The sequence below is a fragment of the Myotis yumanensis genome, unplaced genomic scaffold (assembly GCF_028538775.1).
Source record: "Myotis yumanensis isolate MYYU_CA2020_CCGP unplaced genomic scaffold, mMyoYum1.0.hap1 SCAF_2, whole genome shotgun sequence".
NCBI lineage: Eukaryota > Metazoa > Chordata > Mammalia > Chiroptera > Vespertilionidae > Myotis > Myotis yumanensis.
Genome location: NW_027223753.1, coordinates 14,996,221 through 15,015,876, shown reverse-complemented (window position 1 = coordinate 15,015,876; position 19,656 = coordinate 14,996,221). Strand labels below are relative to the sequence as shown.

General features: G+C 50.2%; 1 protein-coding gene across 2 annotated transcripts in view; it reads left to right on the top strand.

Moving 5' to 3' along the window:
* The first annotated feature begins 153 nt into the window (after positions 1 to 153).
* Positions 154 to 19,656, top strand: part of STPG1 (sperm tail PG-rich repeat containing 1) — a 39,170-nt gene continuing 19,667 nt past the window's right edge. For both annotated transcript variants that reach the window (XM_070403183.1, XM_070403182.1), the window contains exons 1-4: positions 154 to 200; positions 3,244 to 3,371; positions 7,244 to 7,362; positions 16,810 to 16,911. In XM_070403183.1, the coding sequence (XP_070259284.1) occupies positions 3,311 to 3,371; positions 7,244 to 7,362; positions 16,810 to 16,911 (282 nt within the window). In that variant the 5' untranslated portion in view covers positions 154 to 200; positions 3,244 to 3,310. The remainder of the gene's footprint in view (positions 201 to 3,243; positions 3,372 to 7,243; positions 7,363 to 16,809; positions 16,912 to 19,656) is intronic.

Here is a 19,656-nt window from a genome sequence, read left to right as displayed (position 1 = left end):
GATGAAGCCTAAAATTCTGGCAGCTTCCCTGCAGTTTTTAAAGCGTCTCTAACGATTGGCCAATGACTTATCACGCTAAAGAAACAGAGGACACCATTGGCTAGAGTTCCTCACGTGGTCTCCAGACTGTTAGGCTGTGGTTGCCATGGAGACGGAGAAGGTTGGGCCCGGCCAGACTCAGGCCAGGGGGAACCGATGAGGTAGGAGGCAGGTCCTGTTGGGGCCCTGGTCCCAGGGTCCTGGGAGGTGGGCCTGGCGCACCCATGGGACACCCCCCGAGGCCCCGCCCTGCTGGGTACTAGGTGATGCCCTGAGGGCGGGAAGAAACCACCGTTGGAGGTAACCCCTCCCTGGATTGTGCCCGCAGAGTCCCCACCTGCAACATGGTGATTGCACCCAGGGTATGCCTTCCCCACGGAGCTTTCGTGCGGGGCCTGGGCAGCTGACTCCCCGCCTCAGCCCCGCGAGTGTGCAGACGTTTGGGGCTGCGGGGCCTGGCAGCTGGTGGGCGGCAGAGAGCAGAATTCTCACCCCAGCTCCTCTGGCCTCCCTCTGCCAACATCTTTCCTGCTCCTGTGAAAAGAAAGGGTGAGATTGGAATCTAGTGGTCAGAGCCGGCTGTGACAGCTTTTGACACGTTTTCTCAGCTTATGAAAAATGTCAAGTGGGTTATTTACCTGCGGGTGCTTTGAAAAATGTAAAAAAATAAGACACGCCGTAGCATTATAACTGAATGGATAAAATCTCACACAGTGGAAACTATTCATGCAAATCCCGTAAGCAGTATACATGGTTTAGCATATATTGATAACCCTATACAGTAGCATACACGTACATATAAATGCTTAAGATATGTGATAATACTATAACATAAATGATAAAGGTTTTTTAAAACGTAGAGATGGTACAATGAAAACATGCCTATCATAATCATGTGAGGTAAATCTTTCTAGAATGCAGCTCTTGAAGGAAAGAGTCGTATTATGAGGACATCTATATACATTATTGCTAACATGTGTTTACCCCTAGCACACACATTCACTCATTCATTCCACAAATATTTATTGAGTAACTACTATGTGCCAGGAAACAGACTGGGGATTCCATGATGAATATTCTATTGGGGAAGATCATAAAGAAATACACACAAAATATGATGTTGGGGAGAGAAAAATGCTATGAGAAAAATAAGGCAGGTTCCTGGGCTAATGAAAGGTGGGGTGGTCCTTCTTGGGAGTGGTCCCGGGAGTCACCCCTAAGGGCCGAGCAGAGATGCAGATGAACCTGCTGACAGGACCAGGAGATGATGCCCACTGTAGTGAGGGGAGCAATCCCCGGCAACAAGGAGACATTGTAGAGGCTGGAGAGGTCCCTGTGGGGAAGAGGATTCGTTTGTAGGTAGTGGGATATGGCAAATGGGTACCTTTAGACATACTTATGAAATGTAACTTCCCACGCCCAAAACACCTATTATTAAGTTCACTAGATCTTTCTGTAGTGTCCAATATTTTTTGGCAGGCTGTAGGTCTTTTTGTGCCCAGGTGGCCATCTTCAGTTACTTGAAGAACAGTCATATAGAACAGTGGCTTTCAAACTTTTTGACTGTGACCCATGGTCAGAAATGCAGCACACATGGGAACCTTAACAAAAGACTACAGGCTATGACAGTGATGGCGAACCTATGACACGCGCGTCAGAGGTGACACGCGAACTCATTCTTTTGGTTGATTTTTCTTTGTTAAATGGCATTTCAATATATAAAATAAATATCAAAAATATCAGTCTTTGTTTTACTGTGGTTGCAAATATCAAAAAGTTTCTATATGTGACACGGCACCAGAGTTAAGTTAGGGTTTTTCAAAATGCTGACACACCGAGCTCAAAAGGTTCGCCATCACTGGGCTATGGCCTGCACTTTGAAAGTCACTATCACCTGTATGGAAGAGAAATGAGACTTATTCTGAGTCCATTTCAAGGGCTAGAATTGGGATGACTGGAGAGAGAGAAAGGGGCGGGGGGGGGGGGGGGGGGGGGCGGTGGTGGTGGTGGTGTCAGCTTGATACAGATAGGGACTTTCTAGCAGTTAGAATTACCCAACAGTGAACTACCTCAAGAATTTTCAAACTGAGCTCTAGGGAACCTCAGCCTTCTGTGAAAACTTGAGACAGCCTCAAAGATTAAGAAAATGAGAAGGTAAACCTCAGACTGAGAGCAGATAATTCCAAAACTTATATATGATAAGGGGCTTGTATCCGACATACATTAAGAACATTTACAACTCAACAACAAGATAACCCAATTGTTTAAAAAGGGATGTGAACAGGCACTTTACCAAAGAAGGTAAAGAAATGACAAATAAGCACATGAAAATATACAAATTAAAGTGACAACGAAATACCACTGTAGGGCCACGAGAATGGCTAAAACTGTAAGATTTACCACACAAGTGTTGGTGATGATGGGTAACAACTGGAACAGACTCCTGATACATGCAACACCATGGGCGAATCTCAAAAGCATTGTGGGAAGTGAAAAAAGACAGGCTACAAAACAGCACAGACCGTATGATAACACATATATGGCATTCTAGAAAAGGCAGCCATTGTGACAGAAAGCAGAGCAGTGGCTGCCAGACACCAGGCTTGGGAGGGTATTGACTGCAAAGAAACACAGAAAACTTTTTGGGCTCATGGATATATTTATATCTTTAAAACTAGAGGCCCAGTGCACAAAATTCATGCACAGGTAGGGTCCCGAGCGGCTGCCGACTGCCGGCCGGGGCCTTCCTTCATTCCGTGCTGCCCCCTGGTGGTCAGCGCATGTCATAGTGAGCAATCGAATTCCCAGCTGGTCGAACTCCCGAGGGAACACTTTGCACCTTAGGCTTTTATATATATAGATTGCAGTGGTAGTTCACATAATTGTAAACGTGTCAAAATTTAGAATTGTATACATAGTGACAACATAGTAACTCCTGAATTATAGTGTATGTAACTGATCTCATGATAAATTTATAAAATTCAAGCCTTCGTTAGTTCTGGAAGCAACATCAACTGTGAATACTTACAGGGCTCCTGCTACAGGCCGTGAGTGCAGTGTGCTTGCGACTTGAGGTCATAGATCCTGGTAAACCTCAGCCTCTACACGTTTCTCAGCCTGTCCTGCCGAGAGAATAGAACTCAATCCACGTAATTAACAGAAATGTGACATGATCCCTACAAATATTGTATTTTGCTGTTTCAGGTGCTTGGAAGAACCGTAGTCAAGTTTTTCACCAAACAAATGAAACATATCACAGAACTGTGCTAAGATGGCCACCTTGGCACAAAGAGACCTGCAGCCTGCCAGAACATACCTGAAACTCCAGAAAGGTCTGGTGAACTTGATAATGGATGTCTTTGGGGGTGGGACCTTACAGTTTATATTTATGTTGAAATGTACTCATTTATACTCATAATTATGTTGTATATCTGCCCACATGTTTACCATTTCCAGAGCTCTTCCTTCCTCTATGTAGATACAGATTTCCAACTGGTGTCATTTCTCTTCTGCCTGTAGGACTCCCTTTAACATTTCATATTATTCCAGTTTGCTGCTGATGAACTCTTCCCGTTTTCGTATATATTTAAGTCTTTATTTCGCTTTTGTTTTTGAAAGGTGTTTTTCTGGGTGCAGGATTTTAGGGTGGTGGTTTTCTTTTCCTTCTTTTACCGTCAAGGTTTTGTTTCTAACAGCGGTCTGCTGTCTCTGTTGTTCTCTTTGAATGTAACGCCTTTCCCCCCCTCTGCCTGATTAAAAATTTTTCTCTTTATCACTTTGTTAAAGCAATTTGATTATTTTACGTGCCACGGTGTGATTTTATTCATGTTTCATGTGCTGAGGTTTTTATTTTCTTGGATCTGGGGGCCTATAGTTTTTATCTGATATGGAAATTTTTCATCTTTTTCTCGAAATAATTTTCTTTTCTCTCTCTCCCCACATCTCTCCTTTGGAGAGTCCAATTACATTTATATGAACTTCCTGGAAGTTGTCACATAGCTCACTGATACTCTGTATTTTTAATCCTTTTTCTCTTTGTGTTGTATTTTGGATGGTTTCTATTTCTATGTCTTCAAGTTTCCTAGTCTTTCTCCCCCCCCCCCCCCCCCCCCCCGCCCCTGAGTCCCACAGTGCCTAGTTCAGCTGTGGGCAAACTATGGCCCGCGGGGCCGGATCCGGCCCGTTTGAAATGAATAAAACTAAAAAAAAAAAGACCGTACCCTTTTATGTAATGATGTTTACTTTGAATTTATATTAGTTCACACAAACACTCCATCCATGCTTTTGTTCCGGCCCTCCGGTCCAGTTTAAGAACCCATTGTGGCCCTCGAGTCAAAAAGTTTGCCCACCCCTGGCCTAGTTTTCTGTTAATCTCGTGTGTGTGTGTGTGTGTGTGTGTGTGTGTGTGTTCTCATGGAGCAGCGGTTCTCAACCTGTGGGTCACGACCCCTTTGGGGGTCGAACGACCCTTTCACAGGGGTCACCTAAGACCATCGGAAAAACACATACATAATTACATATTGTTTTTGTGATGAATCACTATGCTTTATTTATGTTCAATTTGTAACAATGAAAATACATCCTGCATATCAGATATTTACATTACGATTCATAACAGTAGCAAAATTACAGTTATGAAGTAGCAACGAAAATAATTCTATGGTTGGGGGTCACCACAACATGAGGAACTGTATGAAAGGGTCGCGGCATTGGGAAGGTTGAGAACCACTGTCATAGAGGGTTGCTTTGATACACACCATTCTACCACAGCCAGAAGCCAAAGTGCTTGATCTCCTTTTTAGTCAGGGAGAAACCTTTCCTTCCTCCAGGGGAATGTCCATCCTTTTCCCTTTTTTTTTTTTAATGCCCCCCCCCCCCCCCTTCCTTCACTGCCTCCTCTGCAAACTCAGTTATTCTAATGACTTAGGCTTTTAGAATCAAAAGCTAGGAAGCCTTGGGTCTGCTGCTTTCTGATTGGCTCTCTAGCTCCCTTAAAGAAAAAATACGTAACCATCCGTCTACTTGAATGGGGGAGGGAGGGAGATGGGAGGAGAAGAATAAATCTACCATACATGGGTATTGCCAGATATTTTCTAGCTGAACATATGCAGTATTCTGCTTTTTTTTACTTGCTTCATCCTCAACCCAGACGAATCAGGCTTGATTGCCCCCTCCCCATCATTTCATTCATTGTTTACTGAGTCTTAACGGTGAGCCAGGCCCAGGAAGAGGGAGCACAGCTTAGAGTTGAAGAGCCTGAGCTCATCGGACAAACTGCTCGAACCTCAGGTGTTGCTCTAAGAGTTGCTGTGATTCCCGTGAGTAACGTAGTCTCTCTGAGCTTCAGTTTCCTCATCTGTAAACCTTGTTAGTAATAGTACTTCCTGCGGGGCGTGGGGGGGGGGGGGGGGGGGGGGGCTGTTGGCATTGGGCTTTCCTCTCTGAAAAATAGTTTTGTTTTTTCAAAAGTTTGGAGGCTAAGAAATGGGCCTTGCCGAAACCAGTTTGGCTCAGTGGATAGAGCGTCGGCCTGCGGACTGAGAGGTTCCGGGTTCGATTCCGATCAAGGGCATGTGTACCTGGGTTTCGGGCACATCCCCGGTGGGGGATGTTCAGGAGGCAGCTGATCGATGTTTCTCTCTCATCAATGTTTCTAACTCTCTCTATCTCTCTCCCTTCCTCTCTGTAAAAAATCAATAAAATATATAGGAAAAAAAAAAAAAAGAAATGGGCCTTGAAGACAGTTTTCATGCAATCTCGCCCCTACCCTTCTTTCTTTCTCTTGGCTCTTCTCCCTTTTCAGTTCCCCTCGGAGGGTGAGGGCTCTGATGTTGAGATGACTGGGCTCACTGATGTGGACGTGCAGCAGTCAGGGTGGACACTCCTCCCGCCCCCCTAATTTGGCTTGGATGTCAAGACCGATGGTGCCACACACACCCATCAAGGGGCTGTGGAAAGGTTTAACACTCACATAATGAGGCTCTCTGCGGGGAGGGCAGGGCAGGCTTCCTAATCTGGCCCCACAGTGGCTTGAGAGAGCAGGGGAAGGAGTCTGACCTGGGTTTTACTGTGGGGAGGCGGTGGGGCTGCAGTGAGGACTGGAATGAGGGGCTGCATTCTAGCCGGTGCCAAGGAGGGAGCACCTGGGCCTTCTCAGCAGCTTGCTGGGACCGGGGGCTGAAAAGGAAGAGGGAGGGAGGGAAGGAGGGGTGAGGTCTAAAAGCTGTCAGCAAACACTACAGTCCATTTCTATTCTACTCACTGGACAGAGTTTGTCATCAGTGGGTGTGCGGACGGATGCTGCCCATGGGATCAATATCGTGGCCATTCTCCCACGTGTGAGGCGTGGGAGGAGGGAAAGTGGGATTTCATATGTCGTTTATACATCATGACTCAGGTGTATAAAATTTTAACCTGATTTCCTTTAAGTGATGCCTTTTTAACCCATGTCTGCTCAAAGCCGAGAGCTGAATTTACTCTGTGCCCTGGGAAGCGAGAGAGCCCGGCTCCGGGACCTCCCTGCCTCTCTGGATCTTCACAGCGCTTTGCTGATGTGTGACTCCGGGCTGGGGACGGGTGATGGTTTTGTGTCCTCCTTCCCTGCCAGCTCTTCCCTCTTCCCTGGGACAATTCATTGCCACCATGTTACCAAGTCTCTCTAGTTCAGTGGTTCTCAACCTTGGCTGCACATTGGAATCACCTGGGAATCTTTTTAAAATCCTGATTTCTGGGCCGCGTGAGACCCACTGCTCTAGTTTAAGAGCTGGAGGGGATGTCCCAATAAGTTACCAAGAGGGAAAGAAAGTAAAGTGGGGAACACTTTTTGTAAAAATGTATTTTTATTGATTTCAGAGGGGAAGGATGAGGGAAAGAGAGAGAGAAACATCAATGATGAGAGAGAATCATTGATCGGCCGCCTCCTGCACAGCCCACCCTGGGGATCGAGCCCACAACCAGGGCATGTCCTGACCCGGAATCAAACTGGGACCTCCTGGTTCATAGGTCAACGCTCAACCACTAAACCACTCCGGCCGGGCAAGTGAGGAATATTTTTTTAAAAACCCAGCTTCATGTTTGTCTCTTGTCCAAAGGCAAGTTTCTCTTCTATTCCATGTCAGATAAAACGTTAATATACAGCTCTGTGTTTTCTGCATTTGCCAGTTCTTTGCCCTGTGCTAATTTTTGTTTTATTTTTGTTGTTTAGGTTTTACCGCTGCATATCCGACACAATCCTCCATTCCTTACAAATCTCACTGGGCAAAAAATCCAGAACCAGAAAAGAAAGGATTTAATAGTCAAACCAAGAGATTTGATCAGAAAACGGTAATGGCATTCATTGTCTTAGAGATTCTTTACTTTTTAGTCTGGATTTTAGCCTCAAGGGACGGGCAGGCGAGTCTGGCTGGTGCGTCTCTCCCTGTGACCAGTAGAGGGCGGTGCTCTCCAAGTAGCCACAGCAGCCTCTCCAGCTGTGCTCTTGATGGTAAGAATCAGCTGAAACAGACTCATGGACAGGCAGAGCCCACCGGTTGGTGGTCGCCAGGGGGCAGGGGGGTTGGGGACTGGGTGAATGAAAGAGGCGATGAAGGGATTAAGGAGTGCAAATTGGCATAGTCCCCAGGATGTAAAGCTCAAGATAGGGAATATAGTCAATAATATTGCAATAACTGTGTATGGTGCCGAGTACTGGAAATATCAGGGCAGAGGGGCACTTTGTAAAGCATATGACTGTCTGATCACTATGCTGTGCACCTGAAACCAATACAAAATAATATTGTAAGTAAAAAATGTTAAGACCTTAAAGAAAAAAAGAAAAAAAAAAAAGAATGAGCTGGAAAGATATTAAATCCAGGGAAAAACAACATGTCCAGATGGCGCTACACTGAACCCAAAAATTTTAATAAGAAATGTATTTCAAAAATTGTTATAGAAATAGAACATTAAAAATCCCAGGGGTGTAAGTAACAGGTAAAAATCTTTTCCTCTTTCTCCCCCAGCCTCACTCCTTAAAACATGAAAGGGAATAACGAGACTTTCTTTGAATAACAAAAAGGGAAAACGAGTCTAATAAATTTTAAATGACCTTTGTGATGAGGGCCCCCCTCGTTTTTAATGCTTCTTTTAACAACGTGTTACTGCTGCTCCTGTGTTTCCCCCATCCTCACTCTCTCCCCCAAATATCTGGGTCTCTTTTCCTCTTTGATCTGGAAGCTCTGCTTGGCACCTAACTAGGGATTTCACCTGCTGAAAGCTCAGGGATCTGACCGGCTCCTCTCTCACCAGCAGGGGGCTCAGACAACTCGCAGATGTTTGCAGTTTTCTTTAAAATCTTCACCCCTGCATTCATTTAACCAAGGCTTTTAGAATAACATTCTCGGGGAGAATCATCATCTCGGTTACCTTTTGCTGCATTCTAAAAATGTTTCTCATCTTACCACCTTGCCAGGATGGTGGGGAGGGAGTGAGGTCTGGCTTCTGAGTGAAGGCAGGTGAGTCAGGAGGGACTTGAGGGGCTTGGCAAGCCCCTGTGGCCCCTTCCTGTTCCTTCTTTGTAAACCAGAATGCCCAACTAGAGAACATTTCAGTTCCTTTCACTTCTGGTTTTTTAGGATCCTAAGAAAGCAAATAATAAAGAATGTAGTATACACACACACACACACACACTTATTTGTAATTACTTGCAGTTTCCCCCCAAAGATGATAAATAAGATAGATGCTTAGGAGTTTTCTCTCTTCTCTTTCTAGTTTCTCTGTCTATGATTTAGCTGTCCATCTGTCCCTTTTTTTTTTTTTTTTGCCTGGTTTCCCATTTGTCAGTTTGGCAAGAATATATTAGTAAGACATTTGCAGTCCAGCCTCCAATAAAAATAATAGCAGCCACCATTCACTGATCTCTCCTACGGGTGAAATCATTTTTAGAACCCATCTCTAATCCTCAGAACAATGCTGAAGGGAAGGGTTTATTATCTTAACCGAAGAGGAAACCGAGGCTTAGGGACGTGAAATGACCCGCCCAAGGTCAGAGCGCGCAGGGTTTGGCACACCAGAGGCCCTGCATAAATATTTGCTGAATCCATGTTGAAAGAATTAGACCTCAAGCCCAGGTCTAGCTCACGCCAAAGCCTCATGCTCTTGCCACACACGGCACCACGCCTCCCTTTGTGGCCCGCAAAGCCATACATTTGATCTCTGAGAGTCAGAGAGCATGTTTCTGAAAAGGGCTTAGCAAAAACAGAGCGAGCTCCGGCCACGGGGAAGATGTCAAGTAATGGGTGCGAGGCTCCATGCTACGTGACCTCGTGCCGATGACGCAGATACAGGAATGGGGTGGGCTGGCTTTTAAAGTCAGGATCTTACATTACTGTTGGCTTTCAGAAAATTTTCTGCTGAAGGAACCAAGATGACAGTCAGAGCTATAGGCAGCATCAAGTAGAGAGAGGAATCGCTCAGAAATTTGACTCAGACTTTCCAAATGTGGTCAAATTGGTTTGACGACGTGAAAACTTCCACCTACTATTTGAAAGCATTTGGTAAATGAGTGTGGACCTTTGTGGAAAGGGCGAGGAATCCCTAAGTCAGGTCCCCGTGTTCTGCTCTGTTACTAGCTGTGGGCCTCGAGTTCCTTGACTTTTCTGGGCTTCAGTTTTTTTTTCATCTGAAACATAAAATTTGGATTATATAATTGCATTAGGCTCTTCAAGCTATAAAAACAGACAAAGAGGTCTGATTCCATGCCCATTGTTCTCATTTGTCCCGAGGGAAGTGGGCATTGAGAAGTTAAGGATCTCATGTAGCATCACCCAATAATTTAGTGAGGCAATCCGAATTAAAAACAGATTTTAAAACCCCAGTGTCTCACCGCCCTTCTTCAAACATTCCTCGCACACGCCCTGTGCCTGATCTCATAACTTGGTTGTGGCCTCGAATGAGTTCTGTGACCCACTTAGCACATCTCACACGGTGCCCTTTGGAACGTGCTCGCACCTAATCGTCTCACTCGGTCGGAATCGCCAAGGCCTCGTTGCCCGGCTCCCATTCCCCCTAAGAATCTGATTGCCGGGTGCTAGAAACCCTTCCCAGAGCTGGGTGCTGGACCGGCAGTGCTGCTGCTAGGAACGAGGCCTGCTTCTCCGAACGCGGGACAGCTGTTTGCAGATGTGCTGGGACTCTCGTGCATGCGAGGCGTGCCTGGTCTGGGGCCGGGCATAGCCCAGTGGCTCGATGGGCATTTTCTGCCCCCACCTCCCCTGTCTGTCCCCGTTTCACCCTGGACTGTGGTTACTGTTTGCCAAGCTGTGTAACACTAGACACTCACTCACTGTCTCTGCATCTTTGTTTCCTCATCTTCAAACTCAGGATGTGACCATAGGTGGGCCTTTCCAGGGATCACTGTTCTGTGGTTCTAAACCCGATTGATCCCTCCAGGCGCAAATAAATGAAGAGTGGTAGGGCTCGGGCACCACAGGCTCCGGACGGGCACAATTTAACAGCACATGTTACTTTCAGACACGGCCTGACAGCAAACCTACCCTCTCAGGTGGTAAGCAGGCCAGTGTTTAATTTGTGGCGAAGTTAACGCTGTTCACTGATTAACCTGAGAAGGCACTGGGCCAGGGGTACTTTACACAGCAGGGATGCTTCAATGAAAAGAAGCTCCGTGTGCATGGACGCCCACGGTCAAGGGCATAATTGCCCCCCAAGGGTGCAGTCAGCTGCATGTTGGAACCCTCTGCCCGACCCTCCTGCTCTGGAAGCCGGGCTTCTCTGAGCGCCCCTCAGTCACAGCGCCCCTCCCCGCGCCCGGAGATAGCAGCACTGGCTGGCACTGGCAGGGTGCCAGGCGCCCCTCGAAGACCTTGGCATTCATCAATCCACTTAATCCCCACAATAGCCTGTGAGCCAAGTCCCATCATTATTCCCACTGTTCAGATAACGACCCTGAGACACAGAGAGGGGTAAGTGACTTGTGAGCCCGGGTCAGGCCGAGCGAGGACAAACCCAGGCAGCAGCTCCTGGTTCCCAGACACCGTACCCCAGCCTCTCCCCTGGGCGCAGGCAAGCACGCCCTCCTCTGAACGCCCAGAGCCAGTCGAAGGCCCCTGCCCTCCTCCCCTGGGCCTGGCGGGGATGGGTGTGCCCCTCTTCTCTCCGCCTGCCTGGCAACTGCTGGGGTGGCAGCCACCGCTGTCCTTCCCAGACCCGGGGCCCTCGAAAGTGGATTGAATGAAGGACCCCCATTCATGCGCCTGCGTTTCCCACGGAGCCACAGGCTCACGTCCCACCCATTTTGCCCGGTCTCCTTCCCACTCCTGGGCCTTGTGCGCCGCATGCTGGTTGTGCCTGTAACCTCGCACCTTAGCCCGGGCCCAGGCCCCAGGAGGTTTCAGTATATGTTTGTGGAGTTGACTTTTGCCCACGTTCCACTCGGGGTTTCAAGGGACTGCTAACGGGCTGATGCCAGATTTAAGGACATGAAGGAGCATGGTGTTCTCAGAGACGATGAGAATGTGCGTTCACTTCTCTGGTCTGTTTCCAGCGTAGCCAGGCCAGCGATGGGCAGAGACCTGGTCCCTGTTTTCATCACAGGTGACCAGTGTCCCACCTGCCCCCCCCACACACACACCTGCCCTCCCCCTCCCCCCCCACACCTGCCCTCCCCCCCCACACACCTGCCCTCACCCTCCCCCCCCACACACCTGCCCTCCCCTCCCCCCCACACACCTGCCCTCCCCTCCCCCCCCCCACACACCTGCCCCCCCACACACACCTGCCCTCCCCCTCCCCCCCCACACACACCTGCCCTCCCCTCCCCCCCCCACACACCTGCCCTCCCCCCCCCCACACACACCTGCCCTCCCCTCCCCCCCCCACACACCTGCCCTCCCCTCCCCCCCCACACACACCTGCCCTCCCCTCCCCCCCCCACACACACCTGCCCTCCCCTCCCCCCCCACACACCTGCCCTCCCCTCCCCCCCCACACACCTGCCCCCCCTCCCCCCCACACACACACCTGCCCTCCCCTCCCCTCCCCCCCCACACACCTGCCCTCCCCCTCCCCCCCCACACACCTGCCCTCCCCTCCCCCCCCACACACACCTGCCCTCCCCTCCCCCCCCACACACACCTGCCCTCCCCCCCCACACACCTGCCCTCCCCTCCCCCCCACACACACCTGCCCTCCCCTCCCCCCCCCACACACCTGCCCTCCCCTCCCCCCCCCACACACACCTGCCCTCCCCCCCCACACACACACCTGCCCCCCCCCCCCACACACACACACCTGCCCTTCACCTGGCGACGAGACACAGTCTCCTCAAGAGAACTCGCCCTGGTTTTCCTGGGTGGGTGCTCCCTTCGGGCTCCCAGGGCCCTTTCATCCCTGAGGGCCTCCCCGGTTCCGAGCGGGGAGGGGGGGGGGCATTTTCTTGTTTGAAGTGCGCTGGCTGCTGCTCCCTTTGCTCCTGTGACCAGAGGGGTGGAAACTTTGATGCCACGTGTAAGTGTATGGAGCGGGGGTGGGAGGTGGGGGGGGTGGGGGGGGGACGGGGGGGCGGGTAGGACAGGGGAGGGGAGGAAGCAGGAGGGAGGAAGGCATCTTATAAGGGGCAAATCTCAGTCGTAGACACTTTGAACGGGAGGGTTCAGTGGATGGACGTGTTGTCTGAGACCCTAAAACTAGAGGCTTTTGTGAAAGGAACTGGTTCCCTCGGGAACCCCAAATTCTTGTGTGGCTTTGCCACTGGATTAGCCGCAGGACAGGGCTCTGTTTCCACCCCAGGCATGTCCTCCTCCTGTTGTGTGCCGCTCGCCATTGGCAAACTCCTGGTTTCATTCATCGTGTGCCCTCCCGAGACAGCAGGAGCCGCCCCAGAACCGACAAAAGCAGGGGCGGGGGGCGCATCTTAAAGAGTCAGAGGCAGCTCTGAGCGGCCTTTAGCCAGGGATCCCACAGACCACATTTTCCACGCCATTTTCCACGCCGGGAAACGGTTCGGCAGACATCGATTTGACAAACCTAAACTTATCAGCTGGACAGGATCTGTGAAACCAGGACCAGCAAATGCAGGCTGTGTGCAGGTGTCTGGCTCCAGGCTGTGGGACATTAAGCCTCCATGACCTCGGGAGCTCTCTGGGGTGAGGAGGTAAATGCCTGCCCCACCCCTCTCCCCCCCAAACCTGACCTAAAGTGAAGTGAATGTGGGTCTGTGTCCCGCCCTTGGCACATGCAGAGGCTGCCCATTTGGGATTTTAATCTCAAAGTGCATTTCGAACAGATGTCACCCAGGGGTGTATTCGGTGGGGGTTGGGAACCCATCAGCCTGTCATCGGTGCTCAGCCCCCCTCTGCTCAGAACCCCCTCCTGGCCCCTTGACCCTGGCATGGGCCGTGCAGAGGGTGGTGGTGACGATGACAATGGCTGCACAGGCGGCAGGGCTGTCACCTCTCCACATGTGTTGACTCTGATTGTCACACGGGGAGGCGGGGAGGCGGGCACAGAGAGACAGGAACAGCCCCTGGCACTGTGCTCCCAGCAGGACACTCAGCAGGCTGTCAGCATTGCTCAGAGGAAGAGTTCTCCCTGCTCTCTCCCCACCCACTTTTGTTTGCTTATTTGGTTTTATCCTCTGGGGTAATCTTGGCCAAGAAACCCGGGGGTGGCCAAGTTCACCCCAGTGGCAAGCTGAATTCTCGCTCTGTGTTGTGCTCTGAGAGGCCTCGACTCATCAAAGTCACGCAACGTTAGTCACACGAGCTGTCATCCCAGAGGTGAAAGGTGGATTTCGGTTGCCCTCCCAGCGAGCCACCCACCACCTCCAGTAGTTGCAGGAGAAGGCGTGAATTCTCTGCAGCCGGTCGTTCCCATTCAGGGAGCTTCATGGGTGCCACACGAAGGTAGCAAGTGGTGTGCTGGTAAACCCGCTCTCCCTTCCACCTAGAAAAGCTCTGATGTATAGCATTTGCCCCTTTCTGTGGTGTAAATACTCTCATTTCTGAATTGTTAACAGTCGCTCTCCCAGGCCGCCACTGGCCAGCTCCAGCGTACCGCTGCCTGGAGGGCTCATCTTGGACATTCACTGAGAGCAAACAGGCTACACTTTCCCCTCCATGCTAAGGGGGACACTCCTGTTCCCGTTGACCTGGATCCAAACATGATTAAGGTCCAGGAGGGGTGGCCAGATCTAGCAAATAAAAGTATAGGATTCCTAGTTAATTTAGAATTTCCAATAAATAACTATTTTAATACAAGTATCTCTCAAATAGTGCATGGGACATACTTCTACTAAAATAGCTTTGTTGTTTACCTGAAATGCAGATTTAACTGGGCAGCCTTGTAGGTCTGGTGTTTTCTCTGGCAACCCCAGCTCCTCAGACACACACAGGTGCCCAGGAAGTTCTTGTGGGCTGATGGCCGTGTTGAGAGCGTGGCCGTAGACGGGACGTAGAAGCATGTCTTCACTGTTCACCCTTTAAACCTAGAAGAGTCACAGGCACGTTTCCCGCTTCAGCTTTCCCTTGGTTCAGGGGCTTTGAAAGCTAAAAGGCACGGGAAGACATTTAGTCCAACGACTTTGACTTACGAATGAGGAATTTACTGGTAGGTTTGGGAGGTGGCTGGCTCCTAGTGGGAGCACTGGGAACAAGAATTCCTGATTCATAATCCAGTGGCGTTTTTTTTTTTTTCTTTATCCTACACACTTGGTGGTGAAGAGTAGATTCTGTCCTCAGACTGCCTGGGTTCAAATTCTGGCCCTGACAGTTCCTGGCTCTGTGACCTTGGCCCTGTCCTCTCATCTTTCAAACGGGGACTAAATGGGTCAGTGCATGTGAAAAGCTCAGAACAGTGGCCGGCACACAGTGCCCACTCAACAAATAAATGCTGGCCCTGGGCACAGCCCCCTAGAAAAGCTCTTCCGCCCTGGCGGTGCTGCTCAGTGGTTAGTGCCTCGGGCTGCGCCCCAAAGTGTAGCAGATTTGATTCCTGGTCAAGGGCACGTACTTCAGTTGCAGGCTTGATCCCCAGCCCCAATCGGGGCACGTGTGGGAGGCAACCCATCAATGTATCTCTGTTTACCCCTTCCACTCTCTCTCCCTAAAAAAAAAAAAAGAAAAAGAAAAAAAAAATCAATGGAGAAATATCCTCGGGTGGGATTTACAGAAAGAAACAGCTCTCCCTTGTTTCCCTGCAGCCCCTCGATCTGCGCCCACACGCCAGGCTTCTCCTGACCGTGGCCTGGGGTGCTCGTGCACTTGGTTGAGCTGCACCTCTCGTGGCCAGCCTCACTCTCCCTGGCAGTCAGCGCCTCCCGTCCACCAGTGATCGTCACCTCCAAAGCAGGAATCAGCGCCCTGGCCCCCCACCCGCAAGGCTCAAAGGAGCCTCTGCATTTGAAATCCGGCCCAGAAGGACCTGGTCATAGCACTGGTGACCCTGCCTTTACATTAAATCATAATCACGCACTGCTCTGGCCTCCAAGACCCCGATGGTACCGCCAGCTTTCTTTCTGCCCCAAGGAAGGCGGTAGGGATGGTGGAGACAGATGAGCCTGGGGCAGAGTCTGGAGAGAGCCGGCTCTGGAGCCATCATTGAGTAGCTGTGGGCTCAGTGTCTCTGGGCCTCACTTTCCTTAAGAGGGACCGGTTAATACCCCCACTGCCAAGCACTGGTGTGCACCATACGCTTAGCCCCAGATTCAGGTACTGCCACTCACAGCGGTGGGACCTCAGGCAAATTCATCTCCACCTGCCTCAGGGTCTCCATCCTCTAAACCAGGGCAGGACTCCCTCCCGCGCTGGGGGAGTAAACGAGACAGCCTTTGAGAAGCTCCTGGCACCGAGTAGGCACCCAGGAAGGCATCCTTATCATTTCATGCGACTTGCTCGGCCAGCTTCTGTCAGCATGTACTTCCCCTGGTAACCAGCACGGGAAGCGAGAAGAAAGCCCAGTTAGCAGCTGCAGCAGAAATAGGCTTAGAAATCAAACTCTTGCGCACTCCTCTCTACCATATCTGCATCATTTAGCACAGCGGTTCTCAACCTGTGGGTCGCGACCCCTTTGGCGGTCGAACGACCCTTTCACAGGGGTCGCCTAAGACAATCCTGCATATCAGATATTTACATGACAGTAGCAACATTACAGTTATGAAGTAGCCACGAAAATAATTTTATGGTTGGGGGTCACAACATGAGGAACTGTATTTAAAGGACCAGAAGGTTGAGAACCACTGATTTAGCACCTGAGCCCCATGCACCTGAGAGTTCCAAACGGTCTCGTTTGGGATGAAGGTTGTTTTTGTTTCATTTTGCTTTATAAACAGAAACACGCCCTGATTTCTCTGCTGAAAGGCTGAGGAGGAAGCTGAGTCAGGTGGGGTGTGGTTCCCATGCAATCCGCCACCCTCCCCTCCCCGTGGGCTTGGCTTACCCAATCCATGGACACCGGTTTGCACATCAGCCACACTTGCTATCCCATGTTAGGCCCATTTCTCAAACGGCGTGAAAACCAGCAGCGTTCTTCCGCAATAGTGAGTGGGAAGAGCAAGGGCTTTGGGGGTCCCAGGCCTGGGCTGGCATTCCAGCCCCAGCACTTGGTAACAGACGGTGACTGGGCAGGTTAGGAGGTGGCGCAGCCGGGCTGTCATCGTGCGGTGACGGTGGGGCCTGTCCCGGCGGGTTATGGGGAGGCTGAGCGTTCATGGGTGTGACGCTTGTGGAAAAGCCCAGTGGAACGGAATCTGTCCCGGTGACGCCGCGTGCTCTTCCCTTTCAGGATAACATCCCGGGTCCTGGGTCCTACAACGTCACCCACCAATCTCCAGTGTTCGACAGCGTCTCGCTGTCCACGAGAGGGACCTGCGCCTTTCCCTCGAGGGTAAGAGCCCCTTCTCTTGGGCATGAGCACTAACTGATCCGTCATTTCCTTCACTCGTTGCATAATCATGTATTGGACATCCGGTCCCTTCTCTCCAAAGGCCCGTGGTTCTAATTAGGAGAGTAACTGCCTCCTCAAAGTTCGTGCAGGTAAATTGGAGTCTGTGCCATTAAAGTCCCCCTCACCCCCCATCACTACCCATTTCCAGAATGGAGAGAGCAGCCAGAGGAATAATATTCAGAGCCTCAACACCCAAAACCAATTTTGCCATCCTGGAGTAGGCTAAGCAAATGTCTTCCTGAGATTTCTAGGCACACCAGGAAAAAATTATTCTCCATCTCGCCCTAATACGCTGTTTCACACTGCGTAGTCTAATTGAGTTATTGACATCATTGAGGAAGCTGATGGGGCCAAAGTGAGAGCAGGCAGTGGGCCTGGAGTTCAGCAGCCTCCCTCCCTCCCTCCCTCTTTCTCTTCTTCGTAAGATGTGGCTCTTGATCTTTGTGGAGGGCTCTGACAGTCAAATATATAGGGTGTCTCCCAAAAATGTATACCCAGGCATTTTTCGATAGCTCAATTGATGTTTCTTCTTTTCAGATTTAACCCATTGGAATTAATAATTATTCAAAGTGTGTATATATTTTGGGGACACCCTGTATATGAAGTGCAAATGTCCCTGACCAGGCTTGGGTGAAGATAATTTTTATTTGAATATTTATAAATTGGCAAGAAAAAAAAAATAGATGGAGCAAGGGCAAAGGGTCAAACTAGGGTAAGGCTGAGGTAAGAAGGTAAAAAAGAGAGCAAACCCAAACTCTAGTATTAACAAAACACACATGCCGTCTGTCCCTTTAAAAGTGATAATAATCTCCTGCAAAAATGTATTATGATGCCTGACATTGGAATTGATTTTTAAAAGAATCGCACAAAGAGACCATTTAAGACAACCTGAATACGGCCGCTTATTGGAATTCAAGTTGGCAGAGTGGAATCCTCAAGGAGCGACCCGGCTGCAGCACGCTCTCCCCATCAGCAAAGAGGGGAGGTTGCACCTGCCTCCCGCGAGTTCACGGAACAGCCACGCCTCTACCTTGCGAGTAAGGGAGACTCCAATCGGCAAAAGAAGCGCCTCATCTCACACTGCCCTGGCACAGGCGGCGAGACCTAAAACCTCATCCTGACTCAGCTGTGGGTTCCCGAGGTGACCTCGGGCACGTCACCCTCCTGTGCTCCAGCTGCCTCAGAAGGCGGAGACTCCCCGAGGCGCTGGGCACATCGACGCTGCAACCAGCGAAAAACCCTTTGAAACTGCAGAGCACCATAAACATGTGCAATGTTATGATTGTTACCACCTGAGTCACAAACAATAAATGCTTCCTGCAACACCTAGGTTTGCTCCCGGCGGACTTCTCTGCCAGGTGGTGGCACTGCCCGTTCTTACTCGGTGCCACAGAAGGAAGGGGCTGGATCAGAGCACGCCACACGATCGATCGATTGATGGATTTCGTGCAAGGTTCCATGGAATCCATCAGCAACTTCCCCCAGGACCAGGCTGCGCTGTCAGGAGGAGAAGGGGCCCAAGCGAAGATCCGAGTGTTACAGAAGCGAGTCGGGCCTCTCAAATCTTTTTAAAAATTCAGGCCAAACCCAAAGCCAGGCAGACAATGAGTTGTTCGGGCTTCCTCTCCCCTCCTTGATGGGTGTGAGAATTTATAGTTACGTTTATAAACAGTTCCGTTCCTACACCTTGGGCAGGGGCCTTCAGTGGTTGATGGAGATGTGTCAGGAAATTCCCCACATCTTCCTTGGTTTCCTTCTGCACTGGATGCGAACTCTATCCCTTCACCCCGACTTCCACCGTTAGCACCCCCTCCATTTCTGGACTGGAGACGCCGAGGGAGCTAAAGGGAGCCCTCTTCAGAGAACACTGGGCCTTCCTGACACTGGTGTGACCAGGGGGTGGTGGCTGTGGGTGAGGCTGGCCGAGAAGCTCTTGGGTCTACACGTTGGAGAAACTTCCTGATGGCGATTGGCACAGCTACACCCAGCCTTTTGAGAGGACCTGTCATCTCGCTAAGTCCAAATTATATAAGAGCTTCATTAGTGCCTTCCAAGTCTTTGTTCCGGAATTATTCACAGCAGATGAGGCGGGTGGGCGGAGACTTCGGTGGCCTTTCTACATTCGCACGGTGTCAGCAGCGGCTCGGGAAAAGCTAGTGTGTGCCGGAGAGAGGTTCGTACATGTCAGCGCGTGGCCAGATTGGAGATCACGGGCCTGGCGATTAAAAGGAGGCCAAGGGGTAGGGAGGGCTGGTGAGTGAGTGTTACTTCGGCTATACGCTGAGATAAATTCTATTATGACGCTTCTATTATGAAACATTGCCTCAAACTGGAAACTTTTGGAACAATTTCCCCCAAAATGTATGTGAATAGGCTTTCTAGGCCAGAAAGGTTCTATGATCCAGTAAATTTAAGGAAGTCTGGACAGGTTTCTTTATTGTGGACAGTCTCAGAGCATTTACTCTGCCAAAGTGTATTATGAATCTTCAAAATGGGGACATGGAATGAGACTTCTCAAATGTATTTGACTCTGAAGCTCTCTCCCAGCTGCTGTCACCACCAACACAGCCTTATCTTAGAGAACTGGTACGCCAAGGAACACACATTGGGAAATGGCTTCAGAAAAACATGCTTGCCTGCTCTGTCAGGTGACTCGAACGGCACCACCGAGGAAGGCTTGACCTC